At 36.6% G+C, this 27761-nt stretch overlaps 1 protein-coding gene and 1 pseudogene across 15 annotated transcripts in view; both read right to left on the reverse strand.

Moving 5' to 3' along the window:
• LOC121997482 overlaps nucleotides 1-27556 on the reverse strand; it is a 30802-nt gene extending 3246 nt beyond the window's left edge. The window contains exons 1-10 of one of the 15 annotated variants that reach the window (XM_042551913.1): nucleotides 27105-27555; nucleotides 26918-26983; nucleotides 25853-26223; nucleotides 15643-15717; nucleotides 15510-15566; nucleotides 15329-15430; nucleotides 13177-13286; nucleotides 12906-13092; nucleotides 3061-3126; nucleotides 1372-1845 (exon numbers count right to left, since the gene is read on the reverse strand). In XM_042551913.1, the coding sequence (XP_042407847.1) occupies nucleotides 1728-1845; nucleotides 3061-3126; nucleotides 12906-13092; nucleotides 13177-13286; nucleotides 15329-15372 (525 nt within the window). In that variant the 5' untranslated portion in view covers nucleotides 15373-15430; nucleotides 15510-15566; nucleotides 15643-15717; ... (1 more) ...; nucleotides 26918-26983; nucleotides 27105-27555 and the 3' untranslated portion in view covers nucleotides 1372-1727. The other 14 variants (XM_042551915.1, XM_042551914.1, XM_042551912.1 and 11 more) reach the window with 14 other exon arrangements.
• LOC121995165 lies at nucleotides 22916-27373 on the reverse strand (annotated as a pseudogene).
• Nucleotides 27557-27761: the final 205 nt, after the last annotated feature.

A 27761-nucleotide genomic window follows, 5' to 3' on the forward strand; every position in this document is an offset into this window, starting at 1 on the left:
ATTCCAATAAAATATATAAAAATATATATTTAAAATTTTAAAAAATAATAAATTTTATTAATTGATATTATGATTTTTTTTACCATGTTAAATTTTATTTAAAAATTCTAAAAAAAATCTAATAAATTAGATTTATATTCTGATAATTTTTATTATTATTTTGTATTTTTTTTCTTATTTAATTGATATTCTAACATTTGTTTACTATTTTAAATATATATTATTTAAATTTATAATTAATTAAATGAATAAATAATTAATTTATATAATTACGATGTATTGATTTTAATTTAAATTATTGATAAATCAATTTTCTTTAAAGAAATATATATATTTAATTATATTTTCTAACAATATTAAATTGTTCAATAATTGAGAACTTATATAAAATTAATATACAACTTATTTTTAAATTATAGACAATAAACATATTTATCTAATAATTACTATATATAAATAAACAAATACCAAAACCGTATCGACACGATACCGAAACTGTATTGTCAAGATTTTAAACCTTGGTTGATGATAAACTCAAAACTTGCACAATGTCAAAAGTTGACTACTATATTCAAATTGTAAATTTGACAGCCATTATACCAATGCAAACATTTAACCTTAGGCACTGCTGTTTTATGGCAAGTTATTTGTATCATAATTCATCTTAATTTAAAAATAAATTGATGAGAAAGAATAAAAATTTTAGGAAGTGCTAGAGTTGTGCCAAAGGCTTCTTAATTTACATACTAATATCCAAATAAAACCCTTATATATAAAGGTAGCTGAAGTTGCATTTTTTTTTGTGATTTTTTCCCTGGGAGAAGTCTCAATGCGGTCTGCTCACCTAGCACTTCCACCTAGGCAAAACTAGATTGAAATCATCAATCAAATTAAATTTGTACTGCACAAGGAACTTTACCTAGTTTTAACATCTAGGCTACTGGACCCTGATAGCATAAGATTAGTATATCTACTTTGCCAATGATCAAATTGTACCTAGTTTTAACATCAGGTTCTTGTCCATTATAAAAATTGGTAACCACATGTACTGAGATTGCCAATTGTCAAGTTTTCTGTTCTGTTATTAATTTGCTTAGTCTGGAATAGGACGATACAAGTAACTGATTATGCAAATTACTCATCATGTCACATTTCTGAAGTTGTCTGTTAGAACCTGATTTCCCATTTTAGCAAGACAAAAGCAAATTCATAACCAACACATTTCCATTTTTTAAAATGTAAGAACTCAAAAGGTTGACCATTATGATAAAAAGCGAAAGCAAGTATATATAGACCTGACAGTTTAAGGGGAGAATGAATTATGTTAGGATTTGAAGTTGAAATGGAAAAAAAAATGAGCATACAACTGACCTTCCTAGTCCATGAAAAACCTCTGCAGATACAGAGAACGTTTCAGTTGGTGAAGCTTCTAGATTGAGCTTTACAATTACGGGAAGAAGTTTTCTCCAAACAATTTGATTCAAGTGACTTGTTGCTATATCACCATAAGCATCTGGATACTGCAAGTTTGACACAGTCAGAAGAGCCACCATTAGAAACATCATATCTTATTTTTTGCATTATCTCCTTTTTTTTATTTGACAAATTCCCAAATTTGTTTCCAGAATTTGAAGCATTATGAGACACCACCACACCACCCTTTTGATCATGGTTCAAAAGTAGTGTCAATTTCATCTCATTCACTGATGTATCATTTTCCCATCCAATCACATAATAAACGAGCTCCTTGATAAACAGGGGCCATGTGGATTGTAAAAGTGCAGGATGAAGGAGTGGTAAAATCTCCAAAATAGTACGCAATACTGGCGGGAGATTTTCCTGGATCTGCAAATGGTAACAGTTCTGAAGAAATACTATCAAATAGCTTCGCTACTAAAGGTATTATATATCATTAGTTACAAGTAGTGGGTTTAGTTTCATAGTGGATGTTTGATGGTTAGGGCTTATATAGTGTCCTATATATACCTTGTAATAGTTGTCTCTTTAGTTAAAAATAAATAACAAGAATACAACCTTTTCCCACTTAGCATAAGGTAGATGATTCTGATGCAATGGTTCCTCCTCCAAGCCATAATTTCTTCCCAAGTTCTAAAGAACAAAGCAGTGTGGCCAGACCACTCTTCGTGCCTGTCTTTTTGCTGCCTATTCTAACTTATCTTCTTTATGTGATATTAAACCTGCTTCCACCTCACAATGCCCTTCTATTAGGACTTGCCACCAGATCATGGTCTCCGCCGACCATCACTACTGCTAGATGCAACTCCACGAGATCTTCCTTGCCCATGGGATCTTCTTTCTCCACAAGATATCTTCCTATGTCTTGGCCTCACACATCCTTGTATCTTACGCATCAACATGACTCGTGTCTGCATGAACTGCCACTATTTTATCAGTGGTCTTCCAGATCTATGTCAGCCTACTTCATCCAATGGAAACTACTGCTTGCTCCAGAGAAAACAAAACTTTTGCCCCTCTGTTCTCCTCTAGTATATATCACCTTCCATAACTACCATTATGAGCCTTGACTTTACAAGACCAATTCCTACATAATCCTTCTTTCGAGTTCCATATTTTGCTGCTCCACTCGTCATGAGCATCTTCCCCACACTTTCAGATCCAGCAATGGTTACTTATACTCCAAAATAGCATCCTAGGTGCATAAAGCCAAGGTTAAATCCAACCGTGCTTCATGCAGGCTTGTCTTGGCTGGCTTTCAGAAGGTTATTCTACAGTGTTTACTTCCTCGAGCTAGATCCAAAGAAGGGAATGCCCCATCTTTACTTTCTCCAAGCATCTAGTTCTCCTCTCCTCTAAAACGTATTTTCTACTGCAAAATGCAACCGAGACATCTCTGTTTTTCTCAATCATCTTATGGACCTCCTGTGCTGTCCTTGGAGCAGGTGAAGATTTGAACAATGCCTACTCTCTACTTTTATTAACTGAATTTGTTCACTTTATAGAAGAACTAATATCTGAAAGCTGAGATCAGATTAACGCGTGGTAAAGCCCACTAAAAATATCTGTGATGAGAGAACTTACAGCTTCTCTTTCCACATTGCTTGAATTCCTTGAACTTCTAATTGCCAAATGCAATATACCAAGAAGCTGCAAATACATATCCACATTAAACATCATGTGTGCTTGAGTATACAGATCTCCTGTTAAAGACAATGCCTTAAAATCAATGGAAAATGGGAAATCGAAAATAAACAATTTATACAATCATATTTTCCATTAATTACCGAGTCCAAGCAGTATCTCCTGCTTAACATTGCTGGCTGAACTACTAGTATAACTGGGGAACATCTGAATTACAAGCTTATAGACATCAAGCATGGATTTTATATAAGACGATGCCAAATTTCCATGCAATAATTTTTCTCAGTGAAACTAGTCATGTCAGTAGAAGATTTCATGAATATCTATTACATTTTTCATAGCATGAAAGAGTATTCCGTTTTTCTACTTAAATTGGATTGGATTCGGTTCTTATGTTCAGCCATTATTTGCTAAAAAACTATAAGCCATTTGTTTGGACATACAAACTACGACCTTGGGACAATGAGAACTAACAACTGTCTGTAAACAGATTATTGCTGCCAGAGCAACTTCTTTACTCCCATTTATTATGCTACTCTACAGGAGTCCGTATAACTTTAACTCATTGAAGAGATCAAGAAAGTTTGGATCCGAAGAAAAGGGAAAAATGAGCATAACATCCTTGTTATTCATCCCAAAACCAATACAATTGTTTCATCCCATTGCTTTGGGGCTCTATTACGAAACTCAGTTTATCAGCTCATGGAAACGGTTTTCATGCTTCCTAAAGGCAACTAAAATTATAAAATGCATATTCATCACAGTTTATACCTATGGTGAATGAGCATATGAATAGCTTTTCCTACTTGAGTTCCTAGATCTTTCCCTTGTCACTCTTCCCTCAATGAACTTGATGCCTATGGGAAGCATTGTTAACATACCGAAAGATGAAGCAGGTTAAATTTTTGCACATCTACACCGTCCAAAATGGGAAACACATAATTCAAGAGGCATTCCTCCCACATATGTCTGGAAATCTTCTGACCGTGACTGCCTAAAGTCTGGAACAAAGTTCTAATTGCTGAATTCCTTAACGGTAAAAGATCAGCAATATTTTAATTTTTAATTAAATTCAAATGTAATAGGGAAAGATAATTGAGAAATAATAATTATGTTTGAATTTGGACCTTTAAGATGATAAAAACCTGTGTTTGGTCTATGAAAATTTTCAGAATTTTCAATTTTTGTTCTCAATTTATAGGAAACAGTTTTCAGAAAAGAAATAAAAAATGAAAACTGTTTTAGTGAAACACAAAATCGAAAATGAAAATTCTGAGAACTTCAACCAAACTAATTCAGTTCCTACGAGCACTGCTAGATAGTTATTGATGGCTGCTGGCTTGTGGCTTCCAAAGGCATGCACAGTTAGATGCTTAATTTAATTGTTTTATAACTTCCAGTATAGTATGCTCATAGTGTAAAACAAAATGTAAGCTAAAATGCAAACTCAAATCAAGTAAAAAGCAGAAAAGGTAATTGAAAGCACCTGAAAAATGTGATTTACATGATTCTACCACGTGAAATAAAATACATGGTAAAAAAAATACTACTTACACTTGAAAGATCAACATCACGTCACACATTACCAGCTAGTCTAACATCGTTGTTGTACCACTGATCATGTGATATTGTTGAACATTTTCGTCTTCCTTGCCTTAAATTCAGATTTATGGAACCATACCTAGTGAAAACCAATGATCAAAATTTTCAATTGTTGTGAAGTTTCGGCCTTTAACTAGAACGATATTGCTTTGATATCATGTAGACACTAAGATGTAATAAATTATCAAAATGTCTCCTCTTGCTTCATCTCTGTCATCCTTCAACCTCCAATTCACTACTGGCACCATGCATTGGAACATCGGTACGATGCCGAAACAATATCCTTTCATCTAAAAATTAAAACTTCGGCATTGTTCAAGATTTTGAACCTTGCTCCAATATATGGTGCTAGTGACGAATTGGGGGTGGAAGGAAATGAAGAAAAATAAGAAGATACGACAACTACAAACTAAAGTTTGAGCTTTGTGTTCCATTTGAAATGATATAGTTTTGACATTGTCAAGGTATAAAAATAGCAACATTATCTTAACTCATCTTGACCTATATTGTAGCATACCAAGGGGTGATGAAAGCTGACATGATACTTTGGCATGATTGACAATGAAATAAGAGACATTATCTATGTTGAGTAATATTGCGTTTTAGTAATTTATCATAACAATACATTTTGATTGCTTTGGCTTGTACAATGCAAGATTCCAAACCATAGTGAAAGGCCCATTCTTCTTCTATATTAGTGCAGAATTCCCTACCTGTCTACGTGAATTTGGGGAAAGAGTTGGCCTTCGGGTTAATAGGTTGAAATCATGCACCTACTTGGCTGGAGTTGAGGATAGGGTCCGCATGAGGTTGTTGTCCATCACGGGCTTTCAAGAGGGCTCTATACCGTTTAGATATCTTGGGGTTCCCCTTGCAACTAAGCGGCTTCGGATTTCGGACTATAACCCTCTCCTTAACTCCTTAGTCCAGCATGTTTAATGGTTGGCCGAGACACACTCTATCTTATACAGGCAAGACACAGCTTATTTACTCGGTGCTTCAAAGGGTGGAATGTTTCTAGATGTTGTTAGACCCCGTGGTTGTTTTGATGTGATCAACCAAATTGGTTAGGTCCTGCTTTGTGTTTGATCCCTGTGTCTGAGTGTGCAGGAGCACAGGAAGTCGAGTGGAAGACGCAGCTAGCGAGAAGGACGGCACGGGAAGGGAGCCGACAAGCTCGGTGCGTCCGAAGGACGAGAGAACTGCGGAAGAGTACACCGGTGGGCGAGAAAAACATGCGCGGCGTTCGAGGGGCGTTAAGCCGGGTGGGAAGGCTGCTCGAGGAGAAGGCCGGAAATTGGGTTCGGGTGAGCCTTATTTCGGTTGGCCGGAATCACCCAAGCGAACGGAGCGTCGGAAGCCAAAACGAAGAAGCTGAAATTTTGTACTGCCCATAGAGGCGCCTTCATGGTGCTTGAAGGCGCCTCCAAGCAGGCAACAGAGGCGCCTTCATGGCTCATTGAAGGCGCCTTGATCTGGTCAAAAATGACCGTTTGCGCTGCAGATAAAGTTTTATCCACTCACTCGATAGAGGCGCCTTGGACCTCAGTTGAAAGCGCCTTGGACCTCCGAGATAGAATTTCCAGAGGCTATTTAAAGGTCCCTAGAGCTAGGAATTATTCATCAACTCAAGCAATCAACTGTGTAGTTATTTCTAGCAATAGTTCTAAGCTTCCAAAGTGTAAAAGGCTTTTCCGCCTTCAGAGAAGGAGATCTTTCAGTGCGCTTTTCTTACTGCCTTGGATTAACAACCTTCTTGGTTGTAACCAAGTAAATAGTTGAGTCTCTTTTTGTTTCTGTTAATTTATTTGTTATTATTTACTATTGCACTATTTGAGTTGAAAGCACGAGAAGGGTATAGTTTTTATTTTTTTCAGACAATTCACCCCCCTCTTGTCGGCCTCCACTGCACCTACAGATGCCCATCTTACCAGTGCCCAGACCATATCTATAACATTTGCAAATCTTTCATGTGAACATCTAAGCACCCTCCGATATCTTGGGCTGGTATGTGTAAACCGAAGGAGGAAGGAGGCTTGGGATTCAGGGAGTTAATGAGTTGGAACTTAGCTCTGCTAGCTAAGGTACTTTGGTGGATTGAGGTAAAAGCAGATGCTCTTTGGATCAAATGGGTTCACCACATGTATATGAGGCATGCAGATGTGTTGTCCTGGGAAGTATCCCCTTCAGATTCACCCTTGATTAAGAGGTTACTCCTAATACGGGACCGAATTCTTTCGGATGTGGGCTCGGCATTTGCTGCTAGACAAAGACGGGCAGGATGGTTCGCACAGGGCAGTGGAGTGGCATGAGCATATGATTTCTTTAAACATCCAATCCTAAGAAGGTATGGGCACAAACGGTGTGGAAAACTTACTTACAGCCTAGTCATGCTACCACTTGTTGGATGTTGGCCTTGGGACGCTTCGCACTAAAGACGGATAGGAGTACTGGGAGGATAAGCAGTGTGCATTTTGTCGACAGATTTTGGAGATACAGGAGCATTTGGTTTTTTGAGTGTCCCCCTATTCCTGAGTTATGGAGGAGGATCAGAAACTGGCTCTACACTTTCAGACAAGCTCTAAGAGTGTTTGGGAGATGTTACCATAGGAATAGGGTATTACGAAGGCCCGGTACTTAGCATTGTCTTCATTGATACTATCTTTGAGAGCGGGCAATTAAGTGTTAAAACGATATTCAGGAGTATGTGTATACATGTATAGGTCTTTAGAAGTGTACTTTGATCTAATGTTGCATCAGTCATAAGTGTTGGGGTTGCAAGATTACAAACATAGTCCCATATTAAAAACATATGGGAAAGATCATGGGTTTATAAAATAAAGATATCTCCATTAGTATGAGGCATTTTGGGTAGAACCCAAGAGTAAAAGCATGAGGGCTTTGGCTCAAAGTGGACAATATCATGTCACTGTGGAGATATCTAGATTCTTTTGGTCTTAATAATTGGTATCAGAGCTAGGTCGCTTTTCACCTGACTAACCGCCGAAAGAAGCACGAGTCAAAGCCATGATCCAAGATCGAACCGTGGGTGAAACCTTGAACAAAGTAGGGGAGACCCTGAGCAAGTCAAAAGTGAACCGATACTCGAGGAGAGGCCCTGAGCAGGTCAAGAGTGACCCAATACTCAAGGGAAGACCCTGAGTAGGTCAAGAGTGACCCGATACTTAAGGGGGGATCCTGTGGTCCCTTGTTTGGGGGGAGGGGTTGTTGGGGTTGCAAGGTTGTAAACATAGTCCCACATTGAAGACACATGGGAAAGATCATGGGTTTATAAGAGAAAGATATTTCCATTGATATGAGGTCTTTTGGGTAAAGCCCAAGAGTAAAACCATGAGGGTTAAGCCCAAAGTGGACAATATCATACCATTGTGGAGATATCTAGATTCTTTTGGTCCTAGCAATAAGTAGCCACTATAGACCATTTTCTGTATTCTTGAACTATGATATGATATTTTTTCTTATAAAAAAAAAAAGTCCATAATTCCAAAATAATGTATTTTAATCAATCTAGACAATTAGATTAAAAACCACGGTGAAAACCCCATTCTTTGTATTAGTGTAGAATTCCAAAACAATATATTTTAGTGTATGTAGGCAATTAGCAAGTTACTAGCTTTCAATTCTATATTAACAATTGTGGATGGAGTGAATTCAGAGTAGGGCACCAACATATAAACAGACAGATTTCTGGTTTTGTGGTGTGAATACTAGAATATGACGAACTGTATAATTGAAAAGAGGCAAGCAACAATAATTAGAAGAATTCTGGTTTAACAGACCAATACACCCAAGGGTTGAAATTCCGTTTCGTGCCGGGCGACACGAACGAAATTCACCTTTCTGCCTAGGGAGAGAAACAGGCACCGCAAGCGCAGCCGTTTCGAGCATCAAGCGCGCGCTTCCTGAGTTGTCGCCGGTAGCTTCTGGTGTCGCCAGAAGCATTGCGGGACGCTTTTGGCGGCACTAGAAGCGTCCCGCGAAGCTTCTAGCGCCACCGGAGGCATCGCAGGACGCCTCCGGAGCCGCTAGAGGCAACGCAGGCGCGGGGCGACGCGGGGGCGGAGGCAATGCTAAGGTTAATAATGAGATTTAATTATTTAAACAATTCCTAAGTATAATATTTTAAAGAGACTTTCATAAACTCCTAATTAAATTATCCCAAAAAAATATATTTAAAATTTTAAAAATAATAATAAATTTTATTAATTAATATTCTGAAATTTTTTTTACTTTTTAACTTTTATTTAAAAAATTTAATTTTTTGTTTAAAAATCTAAAAAATTTAAAAAAACTCTAAATTTTTTTTAAAAAATTGTAAAAAAATTATTTTAAAAAAAACAAGTTTATATTCTGATATTTTTAAAATTATTTTGTATTTTTTTCTATTTTAATATTTAATTATTATTCGAATATATTGTTTACTATTTTAAATATATATTATTTAAATTAATAATTAATTAAATAAATAAATAGTTAATTTATATAATTATTATATATAACATAACATCTTTGTATTAATTTATATAATTATGATTATTTAATCTGAGCATTAAATAACTATAGAGTTGACTTAAAGAAAATGTTACAAGAACTAATGCTTCCATTTGATTCACATCACTTATTAGTAAGGTAATATATTATGATGTATCAATTTTAATTCGATTTTTTAATAAATCAATTTTTTTTAAAGAAAATTATATTTAATTATTTTCTCTAACAATATTAAGTTGTTCAATAACGGAGAACTTATATAAAATTAATATACAACTTATTTTTAAATTATACATAATAAACATATTTATCTAATAATTAATATATATAAATAAAAAAATGTCGAAACCGTATCGGCACAGCATGATACGATACCGAAACCGTATCGTTCCGGTCTGGGACCGAAACTTCAGCACGGGTAGAGATTTTAAACCTTGAATACACCATTCTAACCTGCTAGCTCTACACGAGAGGATTCACCGGAACTCCATCCACTCAATTGAGGATAGTTTTGTGTAAAGATTGTGCAGAGATGGTAATTTTTAAGTGGCTTCAGCCTATGATCATTTTGATCAGTTTGGGTATGCACTTTTGATGTTGAAACAATAATCTGGAAGTCTACTACTCCTCTAAAAGATATTAATGTGGCTAGTCCTCCTTGATAGAGTAAACACAATAGCTAGGCTGTCAAAGAAGGGTATTCTTATGGAGGACATAAACTAACGTTTTTACTTAAAAAAAAAAGCTCAAAGTCAATGTGGAAGTCCCTTTACCTTCCAATCCTGATGCGATTGGAACCACAAGATATCCAAACATATGGCATAAACTGATAATACCCTGATCCAAGGATGGATCTATGGTTCTGTAGATGTGGGAAAACTTCTAGCAATCAGCTGCTTGGCAGAAATGACAAAAACTTTGGCTGAACTTCCAAAGATTTAGAATCTCAAAGCGGAGGCAATGGCAGGTGAGTGTTATACAGTTATTGGGAGGGAGAGATTCAGAGAGTTGGCTAAGCTAAGGTCCCAGATGTGCTTTCTATTCAATCCTCCATTTCCTTTTTTACTGATAGCCTCATTACGCTGTCGTCTTTAGATTTGATAAGGAAGCATGGTTGCCATATTGGAAGTTCCAAAAAATTAAGTATCCGCATGCTGGATCACTGGGATCGGTGGAACAATAATAGGTAAAACAATTCAAAGAAAGAAAAAAATGAAAACAATAAAATAACAATATAAAAGAACCAAATAAGAAAACACATCAAAATATATATATAAACAATCAAACTTATGTTTGATTAAAAAATCTAAAAATGATCAATAATCTTATAGCATTAATAAATTAAATCCTTTGAAACTAAAATAAAACTCATTAATCAAATTATCTTGATACATAAATTTATTATATAATTTAAATCTGATTTAATTAAATTATGTAGCTTATATTAAATTAAACTAAATCAAAAAACTTACACAAATATTAATTGAATTTCATTAGAGAATTTTGAATTAAACTAAAACTAAATCAACTAAGCTTACAATAAATATAATTATAATTACAATAAATATTAATTAAATTAGAATGGCATAAATAACTAATGGACAACAAATAATTAATTACTATACAAATATTATTAATCATAATTAACTACTATGTAAATAAAATAAATACAAGTACCTATTAGATATCAATGTGTTAAAGTTAATAGTCATACCAGGAAAAAGTTTTGTGCTCCTTAGCAAAAAAGTGTCGCACCTCATGGTGGCAAACGGAAAATTCGCTCACCTCCAGTGCCTCCGCAAGCCTGTCCTCAGGCCAACACGGAAGAGAAGTGTCGCACCTCGCACAAGCAACATGTCGCATGCATAAACATCATATGCACTCCTGAGTCAAAACACATTATCACAATCTCCTTGTCCTTGGCACTCCAGCAGCTTTCCACAAAATTGTCTTCACTGTTGGTGGGAGATTCCCAAATGGGTCAACATGATTGCTTAATTACCTCTATTTTTCACCTAATTTTGTCTAATTTTCTCACTATGTCATTGCTTTCTACTAGAATTTCATCAAATTGAGATTGATGTTTCAACATTAAAGAATTTCTAGAACTTGTCCAAGAATCGGCACTAATCAGATCGACCAACATCAATATCTATCCAACTCAGTCAATCCATTTTGGGATCGACCAAGATTGCCAAACATTTTAACATTCAAGGCAAGGAATTGAATAGAGTATGTGTTTGCACGATGCATGGCCTAGTTCTATCAATAATAAAATCTTCCTTAGTGTACCTTCCAACCCATTTTTATCTTTTTAGTGGAAAACAAAAAAATGACTTACAGTGATCTTAGATTAACTACTTTTATAGTTGCTAACATAATGAGATCGTAGCGAGGCATGCACTTACAGAATTAATGAAAACTTATATCCAACTCTGTTATGGACTATTGTCAACCATATATCATTTTGCTAATAAAAAATTCATCAATATTTTACTGTAATTTTAGAAACCACAGTGCTTCATGACCATGTTCTATATGAACAAGTGTTGTGGTTCACGTAATTTACCTTTTACCTTTCATCAAAAAAAAAAGTGTTGTGGTTCATGTGATTTTAGTGAGTAGATTATTTATTTACTAAGTTTTTAAGGGATAGGTTATTCATGTCCAAATCTTGTAAATCCCTCACCAACTTCCGTACACCTAATTATTGCTGCTTTTCTTTGCCCTCTTTATCTAGCCTCTGTGCCTCCACCTCCTGCAGAAGCTAACAACATCAATCAAAATATCATCTTGTTGACCTTCACCATTGAGACTAAATCATCTACGAGGACAGAGAGTCCTTTCTTGCCTCCCATGGCACATGATAAAACAAGCATGTGTGTCTCCCTTTGCCATGACATCAAATATACTCGAACCCAAGCATGCTTAGAGATGTCAACAAGTTGTATCTTGTTGGGCCTAGCATGGGCCTGATGGGCTCATTTAATTTCATGTTAAGCCCGACTTAATATAAGAAGCAATCAGACATGTTAAACACTGCCTGTTAATCCATATACCATTGCCGAACCTGAGTTTGGGTTTGTGCACCTCAAGCTCATGGCATTCCAAGCCCATGAGCTGATTTATTTAAAAATAATAACAATAAGCATCTTTAAAATTTCTAAAAAAAAGACAAATAATCAGGAAAAAAAATATTGCTAAGAGGATTGGACAAGGCTCGACCACCACAGACTATGTCAGGCCAAGCATCGCTCAGTTTGGGCCCAAGCCCCAGGGTGGCTACCTCTGTGTCAGGCCTGGACCAGCAGGTATGCCTAGCCGGGCGTGGCAAGGCCCAAGTCAACCTGGGCAGTGCCATGCTAGGTCGTGCCACGAGTATGGCCGTGCCCCGGGCCACACTGCCCAATTTACACCTCTAAGCGTGCCAAGAGAAAGCTACAAATGTTGTGTACATATTCACTAAAAGTAAACTGATATATACTGTAAATGTAAATCAAACTTCATATAAACCATTTGCAGTTTACAGAAAGCTCAAATTTGATTAGTAGCACTGAACAACATGTATGGATTGTACTGGACAGTGCACAGATCAACCGGTGAAGGTAGTTTTCTACAAACAAATAATCCAGAAAGTATAAGTAAACTGATTTGTAGGGAAAGCAATATACCTCAGGCCACTCATCTGCTGCAAGATTCCAAGAATGGTGAAAACTGAAAAGAGCAAGCTTTTATAATCAATCAACTTTTTCATAGGAACTGGTTCATTAGCTTCAGTAGTACGAATGTCTTGAACATCCTCGCAAATTCCATAATAATTATTCTGCTCCGCAATTGAAGTAATATCAGAAGTCTCCCCTGTCAGATATTCGCTAAGTTAAGGCATTGTCATGTAAATACAAGAGGAACTATAATCATGAGCTTCATGGACAAGATTCTAACCCAATCCTTTGGCAATGAAGTCTGTTGCACTCCACAATAGACCAATTGCTGGCAAACTTATATTTATCTCCTTATTCTGAGCACTGTATGCGCCAGTGACTTCTTTGCAGCTGGATTAATACAAGAAAATATATTGAATAAAGATGTATCTCAGATATCATATATAGGTAATAAAAAAAAAATCAGAATCTTCTTCTTTGGGAATTGAATATCTGATGGATCAGAAAAAAACAAGCGCGTTGCTATGGAGGAAATACTGAAAATGGTAGCATTGACTAATTGATATGAGTATGACTATCAAATGCTCCATATTTGTAAAAGATAGATATGAATAGCTGCACTTAATCAATTATGGAGGAAAAGAACATCAACAACAGCAACCTGTGAGTCTCAATTAGTTGGGGTTAGATTATTAAGAAAATAAAAAGGTAACTTCCAATTTATTCCTTCTATATATTCCAGGAAGAAAATCTGAAAATTTTAGAAGCTTTATTTCCTTTTCAGCTATGGTTAATGATGGCCACATTGTGAAACATTCAACCATCATTAGGAATTTTGAGCCACACAGAGGGATCCATAGGCAGACAACCTAATTTTAGGTAGCACGAGCAAAAGAATCTATAATACCAAATGGACAAGCCCCAACAATTTTGACCTGGCTCCAAAAGCTGAGACACAACTTATCCAGTTTTTCTCTGGCTTTCTATGTTAGGTTTGGATGTTTTTTGAAGCGCACCCCACCTCCTGATTTCTCATTCAGTCAATAGTGAAAAAAAATTCAAGCTGAAAGTTCTCTTCACTCTCAATTTTTACAAATATCATCAATGCAAGGCTAGCTTTTATATCTCAGTCTTTATCGCTTGAAGTTAGTGGTGCATGCTAATCAGATCACATGTCAAGCCTAAAATGGTGTAGTCCTGACTCTAGACTAAGACAAGGGAAAAATGGAGGGAGACTGCCTGACCAGTGATGCCATTGGGGAGCAACAAGGTTTAGTGTGCAAGCTCAAGGTATGAAGGGCGAGTAAGTAGTCTTCTTCAGTAAAGAACCTTAATTCATGAAGGCAATAAACAAGAATAGTTAGGCCTCATTCCTTGTTATCCTCTTCATCTTCCTCCCCAATCCCACACTCGTTGTCAACCAGCACAATTCTACGGCCGGGGGGTCGCGCAACGCCCCTCGGTTGCCGAGGGGGTCATGCGAACCCTCCACTACAGCAGCGGGATTGCGAGACGCCTCTCGGCTGTTGCGAGGCCTGGTGTTGGGTCGTGTCAACGCCGGTCGCCGGGCGAAATGTTTCGCTAGTTTCCACCGACTCGACATGGTATTTTAATCCACATCCTCAAATGCTACCAACCCCACTATCTAGTGGGATAAGACTTAGTTATTGTTGTTGTTCCTCAAATGCTATAGTTTGATGCAGGCAACATTAGGTCATATATGTGGGTAACTCCGACTAAGGGTAATCTGTGTAAGAACCACAAAATTTAGCAGTCTGTCAGATAGGATGCATAGTTGTAAGGTGTTCATGAGTGGATTAAGCCAGGCTTATGTGGAAAACTTCACCGAAATTGAAATATTCAGGTAATGTTTTCCTCGAGACCTAACCCCATGTACAAGCAAAGTTGTGGAACAGAAATACACCAACATGAATGGGTTAGCAGAATTTTTTACTGAAATGTTTTCTACTAGGTCAGAGAGAAGAAACGGATCCCAACAGAGACCTAAATTCCAATAGGAGAAAATGAGCTCAGCCTAAGAGTTGAAAATTCAAAAGAATCTGAAATATTCCGGTAACGTTTTCCTCCAGGCCTAAACCCAGCTATAAGCAAAGTTGTGAAACAGAAATCCACCAATATGAATGGATTAGGAGTTTTACTATAGTACCATGGTTTCTAATAGGTCAGAGAGAAGAAGCAGATCCTAACAGAGACCTAAATTTCAATTTGATAGGAAAACAAGCACAGCCTGAGAGTTGAAAAAAAAAAAAAGAATTTTTGAACTCGTTCAGTTTGATTTTTCCATCAGCATACTTTGATTAGCACCGCATAATTAGGCCAGCCTGACATATAAGGTCCTATCTGAAAAGTCATAAATTATTGCGTATAACTAAGCATGACACATTGTTAAAAAGAAGTAACAAAACATGTACCTCAGTTTCTGTTGTAAGCAAAGAAGAATACATCGTAATAACATTTGCAACTGCTCTTAAAACCAATCAGCGAAACATAGGCTACCCAGCTTCACCTTCAAGCTTGGATTGAGTAATCATGTAAAATAAGTCAAAGATCATATTAATGTCCACAATAGTTAGTTGAAGCCCAAGTACCTACCTCAACGTTTGTTCGTAGCAATGTCATAAGAAGTGAATATATTTGGTGGCATAAGACCTGGTATGTCAAGCGCATATAAAGACTGGAAAACCAAAAAAAGGCATAAAGACTGTAATTTCACACAGGATAGAACCTGTTCATAAGGTACCAAGTTTTGAAACATTGCTACATAGTGGGACAAAATGAACCCGAGATAGACAACACAAACCTGGAATAAGTACAAAAGGATGTGACAGCAGAGCACATAGTTTAGCATGTCAATGAGTTCATCAAGTGACTGATACCCACTAAACTCTCTATCTGACATACGAAAAAAATCCCATGGAAAATGGGGGGAAAAAAGTGACATAACTGAATGAGCAGTTAAAAACAAACTTAAAAAGAAACCTATTTTACCATTTACAACCTCCCATGTGGCACACCAAGACCCAAGAACCTTTTTTCCCTCATACCAAGTAGATTCACTACATTCTGATGCTCACTATGCACCCAAACAGGTGATCTATCATATTTGGAACCTATCTTTCTCTATTTATCTTTTACCCTACTCTATTTCTAGCCAAGCATAAACTTGCATTAAAGTTTCCTGTCAAAAGAACACCACTTCTCCAATTGTCATTACCCTATATTTCAACATCATAACCAAAGACGAGCCCTTCAGTACGTAGTAATTTTACTTTACTAGTAAAGAGATTCTGAAATTCAATTGTTTATATGCTTGTGGGGGAAAAAAACTTTATTTGGCTTGCTCCCTCCTTTGCTTCCAACCTCCAACTAGAATTTTCAACTCATGATCAAAGACACCATAAAAAGATCGGATGGATAACTATTTTCTGTGTTACACACTTTTTGTTGTTTAAAGAATCAGTTGAGACACACAGAGGATGCTAAATTGAAAATTGGAAATAGCAAAAGGATTGGTCACCAAGCAGTATGCAAGTACTTAATCACAACTTTTCCTCAGAGATTACAAGGATCATTTTCTATGTTTCTTAGCAGTATCTCCATGAGACCAGATTCAATAGCTTTTATCATGTTGAAGTCAATGCCCTGCTTCTATAGCAAAGGTTGGAAACAAAGATCCTGAGAGTGGACTTTGGTCTCTCAATATTCATTTAATATTAAGCTCTTCTATGGATTCAACTTCGAAACTCAAAAAGGTTCTTGGGAATTGGACAATCTTTCCATTAGAGATAACTGTGCCCATCATATATAATTACAATTCAATATATGAACTTCCCAATCTCTGTAGAATACCAAAGGAATTATTCATGTTCTAAGAGTCAATTCGTAGGATGCCATTTATATATTCTAATATCACTGAATTATAACTCAATGCCAGAATTTTGATCTCTAGCCAGAATTGTACATTTTAGTACTAACTACCAAGTTATACCAACACTTGACTTTCTTTGGAATGCATTTGACCATTTGAAGGAAAATTTAGATGGTTTTGCTCCTTTAATACTACTTCGCTTGCTTATTCCTTCTAATAAATAATTATACCAATTATATATCATTTAAACTAAAAGAAGTATACCATACAATACCAATGCTCGATACACCTTAAAGACTATCAAGATCAATTGAGATAGGTTTTACTCATTTAGTCCTTTTTTACTTAAATTTTCAACTTTATTAAATTGTTGGATTTAAAATATTTTTTAATTACATGTGCTTGAGTGCTTCAAAGCTATCAATGTAAATTCATATTACTCCATAATCTTCTTTCACTTGTTGACTTTTACAAATAAAATTATAGCAATTAGATAATTAAATAAATTATAATTTCGAAGAAATAAGCTTTTAAAAAATATACAAACATTACTTAACTCATCTAAACAAGTGTCGAAGTGTGTCAAACAATATCAAGTGTCAACACAGCACGACACTCGTTGACATAATTGGCACAGTGGAAGATTACCCATGCAGATCACTATAGGGTTTTAGCGAACAACAATATTGTGTTTGGATATACCCAAGGTTTAAAATCTCGACTCGTGCCAAGGTTTCGGCCCCGAACCAAAACACTATGGTTTCGGTATCATATCATGTCGTATTGATATAATTTATGTATTTTTTAAATAATTTAACAAAATTTGATATGCAGATAGTCCCACAACTTTACATGGCAATTATGATACAGAAATGGGTTGCAGAAATTTCTTATGTAGAGCCTCAAGGGAAAGTTTTCTCATATTATGGTCAAGGAAATAAACTTATGTATTGTTCTCAAATGATTATGATTATTTATGGTGCGCCCAGGCATTGAATGGTATTGGAAAATTCTCTGATGAGGTTACATGTTCACCACCAAGGCATTTGAATGATTCCTTGTTCCACAATGCATTATATGTCGAGATAGGTTTGCAAAGCATTCATATGCTATTCTTCAACACACCACTTAGAAATTCCACAAATGGGGTTTTGTCAGTGGGAGTACCTCTAGAAACTCTTAAGGATTCAATCTCAAGCATCAACATTCATGGTGGGCACATGCATTTGGCTACCCGAGGAGGAGAAGTAATTGCACCAGATGGACCTCCTCATACTCATTTTGTTTAAATATAGATGATGATATAATAGGAGATAAAGCTCAATGGCGTAAAAGGATTCATACAGCCGACCCCACCTAGTGGGAAAAGGCTTGGTTGTTGTTGACAGTGGAGTATCCGTTCTTGCAATGGATGAGGATGATATGAATGCTGTAGAGAAGTATGATAACTTACCTTGGAAATATCTCTGTTTGGCCATCACATATTAAGTGTTTGAAGATTCAAGGTAGGAGATATCAGTTTGGTTGTTTTCTCCTAGATGCATATGGAATGGAACTGATGATTAGTTTAATACTTAAGAGTATCTTTCTTCATACTGCATTTCAAAACTAGGATGAAAGAATTGATCTTGTTCGGACTTGAACAATATTTGGTTGTTTACTAGGTATACGTAGCAGCTTTCCCCTGTGAAGGAGGTGTATCTTTCCCCTGTGAAGGAGGTGTATCATTGTTGAAAAAGACAAGGACTATTGTTGTGATTCTAGTATTACTCATCATTCTAGGCATGGTTCTTAGAAGTTATGTGCTGCTACATCTACTTCATAGGTCACAGTTACAGGAAGGACTGCTACAAGCTAAACTTATCAAGCTTAAAGGAGCAATTCAACAAGCAGAGAGAAAAAATATGAACAAGAGTTTGGCATTTGCTAACACTAGCCACGACATACGTACATCTCTTGCAGGCATTACTGGATTGGTGGGAATTTGCCTTGCTGATGCACCTCGAGTTTCCGAGCTACATTCAAATATGCAACAAATTAATACTTGTGTAACAAAACTTCTTGGTGAGTAGTAGTATTAACCATTCGAAACTTTAAAGCATAGATGTTCATTTCCTAATACTGGTTTTGTTTTACATAACCTTTGTGTGACATGATGGTTGCAGGGATACTAAACTCTGTCCTTGACATAAGCAAAATTAAAGCAGGAAAAATGCAACCAGAAGAAGTTGAGTTTGATATATGTCAAATCCTTAAAAAATCAACTGATATCTTTCACATTTTGAGACTCAGTAAGGGTTTAGAGGTCATACGGGATCCTTGTGATTTTTCAATTTTTACATCTACCATTGTGAGAGGCGACTGTAAAAGGCTTAAACAGATAATTGATAACCTATTGAGCAATGCGGTGAAGTTTACATCTGAAGGGCATGTTGTTCTGCGTGCATGGGCTAGAAAACCAAGCTTCAAAAAAATTGAAGTTTCTTCCAGAAAAGGTTATAATTTAAGAAATGTGTTGAATCCTTTAGTAGGATGGCTTTCCAAAGATAGCTTGGGTGACAATTATGTCGGGAATCTAATTGAAAGTGATCCCAATCACATTGAGATAATCATAGAGGTGGATGATACAGGTGTAGGAATCCCAAGGAGAAAAGAACTTCTATTTTTGAAAACTATGTTCAAGTTAAAGAGTCAATGAATGGAGGACATGAAGGCACTGGCTTAGGACTTGGCATAGTCCAATCCTTTGTAAGGACACTTGGAACCTTTCTTTATATTTTAGTGATAATATCATTTACCTTTATGTGGTGGTTAATTTTTTTAATCAACAGGTGCGTCTTTTGGGTGGTGAGATCAAAATCATGGATAAAACTCCTACTGAAAAAGGAACTTATTTCAGATTCAACATTCTTCTGAAATCATGCAAACCAAGTGATGCAAATGTGGATGATGAATCAAGAGCTGAAAGGTCGAGTTCATTGCCAACCAACTCAATCATCATTAAGGATTCTGCAAATTCTCAAATTGTGCAATCTACTATTTCAAGTATGGGATTCAGAAAGGGTTTAGCAAGTGATAGCATTCATGCCATACTTTTTGTTCAAGGTGATGAAACTACACGAATAATGCAAAGATGGATGGAAATCTCAGGAGTAGAAGTGTGGGTGATTGATCATTGGAGGCTTATTTATTCCATCACAGAGAAAATTAAGAATAGACTTGGTTGTTTAGGGAGATCTAAGTCAAGGTCACTTGCAAGTTTGTTGAACACGGCAGAGCTTCTATTGCCTCAGTTGCTTGAAGGGTTTCTTTGTATGAACTTGTACTTTGTGTATTGATGTAGCTCATGAAGAGGCCCAAGCCCCTATCTTTTGCAATGAGACTTCTACTAGATCAAGTTTCCTTTTTAATTGTTCGGAAAGGAATATTACTTGTCTAGTTTCCTGCTTATGTTGTTCAGTGATTTGCAAAATTAACTTTTCTAACTGTTTTTCAGTTACAGGCCTATCCTGTATCACTTCCTTAGTCAAACTTTTAATTTCCTTGACTAGCTTACGATTTTCTTCCTTTAGAAGTTCAACTTCTTCTTGAATTTGCTTAAAGTTTTTAAGATTCACTCTGTTTGAAAGACTTAATCTATCAAATATCACAGCTAAATTATGAGCTAGTTCTTTAGAGGTTGGTTTTGATTCTGCAAGGTCAAGGTACTCAAGGTTTGCAGTAGGTGCTTTTGCATACCACTCCTGTATGGCTATCTCCCAACGTCTAGACATAAGAGTCTTCTCTCGAGTATACTGACTTCTGGCTATCCATCAGTTTACCCAGCTAAGGCTTCTGGCTATCCACCTTAACCAAAACTACTAGGCTTGCGGGCGATCAAGTAGTTTCTTTTTCAATTAGACACTATATGGTTCGGCACCTATCAAAGTCTAAGTCCTTCTGAATTTTAACTTTCAACTGTTTACAGCTTAGGAGTAGGAGGTTCTAAAGGTTTTCTTGCTCATGTAGGTGTGCCCTTGGTTTTGAGGCTCCTTCCTCTGTTACCAAGTTAGGACCTACCCTTTTACAATCCACCCGTTGTTCCTCGGTCGCCTTATCACAGCTAATTATTAAAATTCTTACAGAAATATAATTAATAGGCTTTGGAAGATAACAGGAATTCAATTAAAACATACACCATCATTCTGCATTCCTTGAATACCCTTTATGAATTTACTCAACCATGATAAGCTCTGATACCATAAAAAAAAAGCGTGCTTCTTTTTCACAAATTTAGAAAATGTACAAGACACTAGTTAAGAATTACAAGTCTAAGCTTGCGAAGAAGGAAAGTGACTTACAAGTTATCAGAGTAAGACTTGTAGCGTAGAGCGCTTGATGTCTTGCAATGATCTAGTAACTAGGGTTTTATAGACAAATTCGATGAACTGGGTGCTCATGGGACCCCATCAATCATTCATGCGAATCTTATCTTTCGACCCATTACAGTTAGAAAGACTCTTAATTATTAAAGTAGAAACACATGGACGGCTCCCCGGGGCTCAATCCATGATGGAAATAAAGCTTTTGGATTCTTTGGGCTCACCACGCCAAAACGAGCATCAAAGGGAGCAGCCGGATATGACTTGACCATTGATCAAGATTATACTATCCCACCACGGGGACAAGAATTGCTGAGTACAGGCATAAGTGTGCAAATTCCTGAAGGCACTTATGCAAGGATTGCATCCCGATCAAGTTATGCTCTTCAAGGACTTATCATAGGAGCTGGAGTTATTGATTCAGACTTCAGAGGTAAAGTAAAAATCATAGTATATAATTTCTCTGATAATACTTTATTTCTCAAAACAGGAGAAGCTATAGCACAACTCATAATCCAAAAGCTATAGCACAAAGAATCCAAAAGCTTTATTCCCATCATGGATTGAGCCCCGGGGAGCCGTCCATGTGTTTCTACTTTAATAATTAAGAGTCTTTCTAGCTGTAAAGGGTCGAAAGATAAGATTCGCATGAATGATTGATGGGGCCCCATGAGCACCCAGTTCACCGAATTTGTCTATAAAACCCTAGTTACTAGATCATTGCAAGACATCAAGCGTTCTACGCTACAAGTCTTACTCTGATAACTTGTAAGTCACTTTCCTTCTTCGCAAGCTTAGACTTGTAATTCTTAACTAGTGTCTTGTACATTTTCTAAGTTTGTGAAAAAGAAGCACGCTTTTTTTTTTTAGCTGAATTCTCACACTCAAAAGATGAAGCCAACAAGTTTCTACCTCTCTCCAATATAGAGTTCAAGACTAGCTCAAAAGACTACACAAGTTGTGTGTTAATTGTCATTGATTTCAGTCATGGGAATTTTCCAGAGATTGAATTAACTTTGAAGACATTGATAACTGGCAATGAATCTCTCCACTTCAAGATTGTTTGGTTGGTTAACTCTAATGCTCCTACTGATGGATTGAGAAAATCTAAACACGTGTCATGCCACCTCATATTGCAAAAGTCAATCCATGGATCCCGCCGATATGTACTCTCGAGACTTATACAAGATTTTGGGAGAGAAAGTAAACATGATTTGCATAAAATGCCTAGTTCTATGGAAAGTAACAAATTTGCATCAAATTTTTCATCTTTCCAATGTAGTAGCCATAAAGTGTTTTCATCAAGTCTAAATTTGGAGCATAAGCCGTTAAACGGCATGAACATATTCCTTGCGGAGGATGTACCTATACTGCGGCAAGTGGCTACAAAATTAATTTCTCGCCTTAGTGCGAGTGTTACTTCTTGTGAAAATGGGTTGAATGCTTTGGATTTTAATTCGAGATGCTTTAAGGAAATTAGATTCCACGCATGAAGGTGATGCAAGTAATGATTCAAAGGGCTTTCCTTATGATGCTATTCTTATGGATTGTGAGGTAAAAATCATAAAAGCGACGTTGTTTAAGATGTCTTAAAATTCTAACTAATCCTAGTCTAATTTTTTCCTTTACATTTGTACCATAGATGTCATTTATGAATGGTTATGAAGCAACAAGGCTTATTCGCGAAGAAGAAAGAAATTATGACCTCCGAATTCCAATTATTACTCTTACTGCCCATGCTTCACCTGAGGAAGAAAGAAAGACAGCACTAGCAAGAATGGATTTCCATTTGACAAAGTCATTACAAGCCAATCAATTACTCCATGCAATCAACACTGTTATAAAGGTAGCACATAACTAAATTTACACATCAGTATTACATCTGTAAAATTTTGCATCCAAATTCTGAATTTGCTTGATGAAAATGCTCTAAACTTCATGATTTAACTGAAATCTAATAGCAGGAATCAATCCATCAGTAGGAGCATTAGAGTTAACCAACCAAACAATCTTGAAGTGGAGAGATTCATTGCCAGTTATCAATGTCTTCAAAGTTAATTCAATCTCTGGAAAATTCCCATGACTGAAATCAATGACAATTAACACACAACTTGTGTAGTCTTTTGAGCTAGTCTTGAACTCTATATTGGAGAGAGGTAGAAACTTGTTGGCTTCATCTTTTGAGTGTGAGAATTCAGCTGCCGTGTTCAACAAACTTGCAAGTGACCTTGACTTAGATCTCCCTAAACAACCAAGTCTATTCTTAATTTTCTCTGTGATGGAATAAATAAGCCTCCAATGATCAATCACCCACACTTCTACTCCTGAGATTTCCATCCATCTTTGCATTATTCGTGTAGTTTCATCACCTTGAACAAAAAGTATGGCATGAATGTTATCACTTGCTAAACCCTTTCTGAATCCCATACTTGAAATAGTAGATTGCACAATCTGAGAATTTGCAGAATCCTTAATGATGATTGAGTTGGTTGGCAATGAACTCGACCTTTCAGCTCTTGATTCATCATCCACATTTACATCACTTGGTTTACATGATTTCAGAAGAATGTTGAATCTGAAACAAGTTCCTTTTTCAGTAGGAGTTTTATGCATGATTTTGATCTCACCACCCAAAAGACGCACCTGTTGATTAAAAAAATTAACCACCACATAAAGGTAAATGATATTACCACTAAAATATAAAGAAAGGTTCCAAGTGTCCTTACAAAGGATTGGACTATGCCAAGTCCTAAGCCAGTGCCTTCATGTCCTCCATTCATTGACTCTTTAACTTGAACATAGTTTTCAAAAATAGAAGTTCTTTTTTCCTTGGGGATTCCTACACCTATATCATCCACCTCTATGATTATCTCAATGTGATTGGGATCACTTTCAATTAGATTCCCGACATAATTGTCCCCCAAGCTATCTTTGGAAAGTCATCCTACTAAAGGATTCAACACATTTCTTAAATTATAACCTTTTCTGGAAGAAACTTCAATTTTTTTGAAGCTTGGTTTTCTAGCCCATGCACGCAGAACAACATGTCCTTTAGATGTAAACTTCACCGCATTGCTCAATAGGTTATCAATTATCTGTTTAAGCCTTTGACAGTAGCCTCTCACAATGGTAGATGTAAAAATTGAAAAATCACAAGGATCCCGTATGACCTCTAAACCCTTACTGAGTCCCAAAATGTGAAAGATATCAGTTGATTCTTCAAGGACTTGACATATATCAAACTCAACTTCTTCTGGTTGCATTTTTCCTGCTTCAATTTTGCTTATGTCAAGGACAGAGTTTAGTATCCCTGCAACCATCATGTCACACAAAGGTTATGTAAAACAAAACCAGTATTAGGAAATGAACATCTATGCTTTAAAGTTTCGAATGGTTAATACTACTACTCACCAAGAAGTTTTGTTACACAAGTATTAATTTGTTGCATATTTGAATGTAGCTCGGAAACTCGAGGTGCATCAGCAAGGCAAATTCCCACCAATCCAGTAATGCCTGCAAGAGATGTACGTATGTCGTGGCTAGTGCTAGCAAATGCCAAACTCTTGTTCATATTTTTTCTCTCTGCTTGTTGAATTGCTCCTTTAAGCTTGATAAGTTTAGCTTGTAGCAGTCCTTCCTGTAACCGTGACCTATGAAGTAGATGTAGCAGCACATAACTTCCAAAAAATCATGCCTAGAATGATGAGTAATACTAGAATCACAACAATAGTCCTCGTCTTTTTCAACAATGATACACCTCCTTCACAGAGGAAAGCTGCTATGTATACCTAGTAAACAACCAAACATTGTTCAAGTCAGAACAAGATCAATTCTTTCATCCTAGTTTTGAAATGCAGTATGAAGAAAGATACTCTTAAGTATTAAACTAATCACCAGTTCCATTCCATATGCATATAGGAGAAAACAACCAAACTGATATCTCCTACCTTGAATCTTCAAACACTTAATATGCGATGGCCAAACAGAGATATTTCCATGGCAAGGTAAGTCATCATACTTCTCTACAACATTCATATCATCCTCATCCATTGCAAGAACGGATACTCCACTGTCAACAACAACAACAACAACCAAACATTTTCCCACTAGGTGGGGTCAATTGTATGAATCCTTTTACGCGATTGAGCTTTATCTCCTATTATATCATCATCTATATTTAAACAAAATGAGTATGAGGAGGTCCATCTGGTGCAATTACTTCTCCTCCTCAGGTAGCCAAATGCAAGTGCCCACCATGAATGTTGATGCTTGAGATTGAATCCTTAAGAGTTTCTAGAGGTACTCCCACCGACAAAACCTCATTTGTGGAATTTCCAAGTGGAGTGTTGAAGAATAGCATATGAATGCTTTGTAAACCTATCCCGACATATGATGCATTGTGGAACAAGGAATCATTCAAATGCCTTGGTGGTGAACATGTAACCTCATCAGAGAATTTTCCAATACCATTCAATGCCTGGGCGCACCATAAATAATCATAATCATTTGAGAACAATACATAAGTTTCATTTCCTTGACCATAATATGAGAAAACTTTCCCTTGAGGCTCTACATAAGAAATTTCTGCAACCCATTTCTGCATCATAATTGCCATGTAAAGTTGTGGGACTATCTGCATATCAAATTTTGTTAAATTTAAATTGGGAGATAAAACAAAATCTAAGCAGATTGTTACATTATATTACCTTGCTTTGTGTGGTGAAGAGAAAAGACAAGTTCTTCTCCCAAGTAAGGGTCTGTGCTATCCCACGCATCATGGTGTCTATTTGAAGCAATTGGTTCTCATGGTCCTTAATGAGTGACACAACTGTGATGATTTCTTCTCTATTACAATCTCCTTTAGTCTCTTGAATAATGAGAAATACTAACACAAACATGGAAACTCCCAACAACAACAGCATCTGCTTAAATATATCTTTATAATGAATTATATATTTTTTTATTAATTTTGCCCATAATAAGATGGCAAATACCATTAAAATTCAAAAACAAACCATTGGGCAAAGAGTCCTGTAGTTTTGACAAACAAGCTTGGGCATCTTCATTGTTCCAGCACCTGTTGGCCAAAACAAAAAATGAACAAATATAGCCAATAGGCATGTTTAACTTATCAACTAATCAAATAAATTAATTTAACAGTTTACCTTATCTTAATTTAATTAATTAATAACTTAATTAATCAGTTAAACTAGGTTAATCTTAATTTGATTAATTAATAACTTAATTAATTGATTATCATTTGATTAATCAAATAATCTTGATTAATTATTATCTGATAGTCTTAATTAAACAGATTAAAACCCTAAACTAATTAACTAATTAATCAAAATAATGATTAACTAATCTGTGGCAGTCAGAGAAGCTGGAATGTGGCGGCGGTGGAAACAGGGGAGAAGGCGGCAAGTGCTGCGGCAGGTGGCCGGACACGCGATGTCATAAGTGCGGGAAGGAGAAGAAGAAGTGGCATCGGCTGCTCGCTAGCAGAGGGCTGCGCCGGGTTGGACGCAAGGCGGAACAGCGCGCCGGGTTGGACGCGAGGCGGAACAGCGCTGTGAGCGCACTGGAAGGAAGGGAAGGAGAGGCGATGGGGAGTAGGGTTTAATTAAAACTTGGGTTGAAATTAATTAAAACCTTAGTTTAGGGCTCAATCAACTCCTACCTGATAATCTAAACAGACTAACCTAACAAAATTATCCCTAAAAATATTATGTAAAATCTGTTTTAAATTTTACAAATTCCTAAATCCTTACCTCAAAACAAAAACTTTGTTGATGACAAAACTTGATTCGGAGTCTTCGTTGTCTTCCCCCAAATTGCTGCACAACACAAGAAGAACAATGAGATTAGGAACAACTATGGACGAAGGAAACGAAAAGGAAACATATCGCTCTTTGAAGGTCCGTTTCTGCTCCCAAGGGGCTCGATTCCTCCACTCACAAGAGATGATGCTGCTGAAGAGGTCACTGCTCCGGATCGGCGTCGCTCGCACAGGAGAGGAGGGGCGAGAGCGGCGCCCGCAGGAAGATGACACACTCGGTGGAGGATGCGGCGTTGGCAGATTGCAGGGTAGAAAAGGCGGGCTTGGGGCTTCCGACTTCCCCGGTGTCTTTCCATGTCTGACAATGACGGCGAGGGTTTCCCAAATCGACAACGAAAGCAGGAGGAAGAAAAGCACATGGCCATGACCAGCTAAAGATCACTGCCATCTCACGAATTGGATTCGAACCGGACTTGCCCTTCTTCCTTCAAGAAATCACCCACTTATTCCTGATTCAACCTTCTTAGATCTTCGGGCATCTAAACTCATTTAGTGGGGATGCTTTTTTTTCGTCGAAACCCTTGCGATAAGGTAGCCGAAGTGGGGCAAGGGAATAGACCAACCTTAGTAGAAGTGGTCAGCTGCTCGGTAATTCATTGTACGTTGTAAAGATTTAATGGTGGTAAAACCATGATCGAATTAATCGTTTCTATTTTTTAAAAAGGGAGGGAGAGACTGCTCATCTTTTCTTAATAATAAAATAAAATAATCGAATTAAATCATGATAAAATTTAAAAGAAATCATTAATTTTCTGTTTGATGGTGAATTTATGTGA

Source organism: Zingiber officinale, chromosome 6A (assembly GCF_018446385.1).
Source record: "Zingiber officinale cultivar Zhangliang chromosome 6A, Zo_v1.1, whole genome shotgun sequence".
Lineage (NCBI taxonomy): Eukaryota > Viridiplantae > Streptophyta > Magnoliopsida > Zingiberales > Zingiberaceae > Zingiber > Zingiber officinale.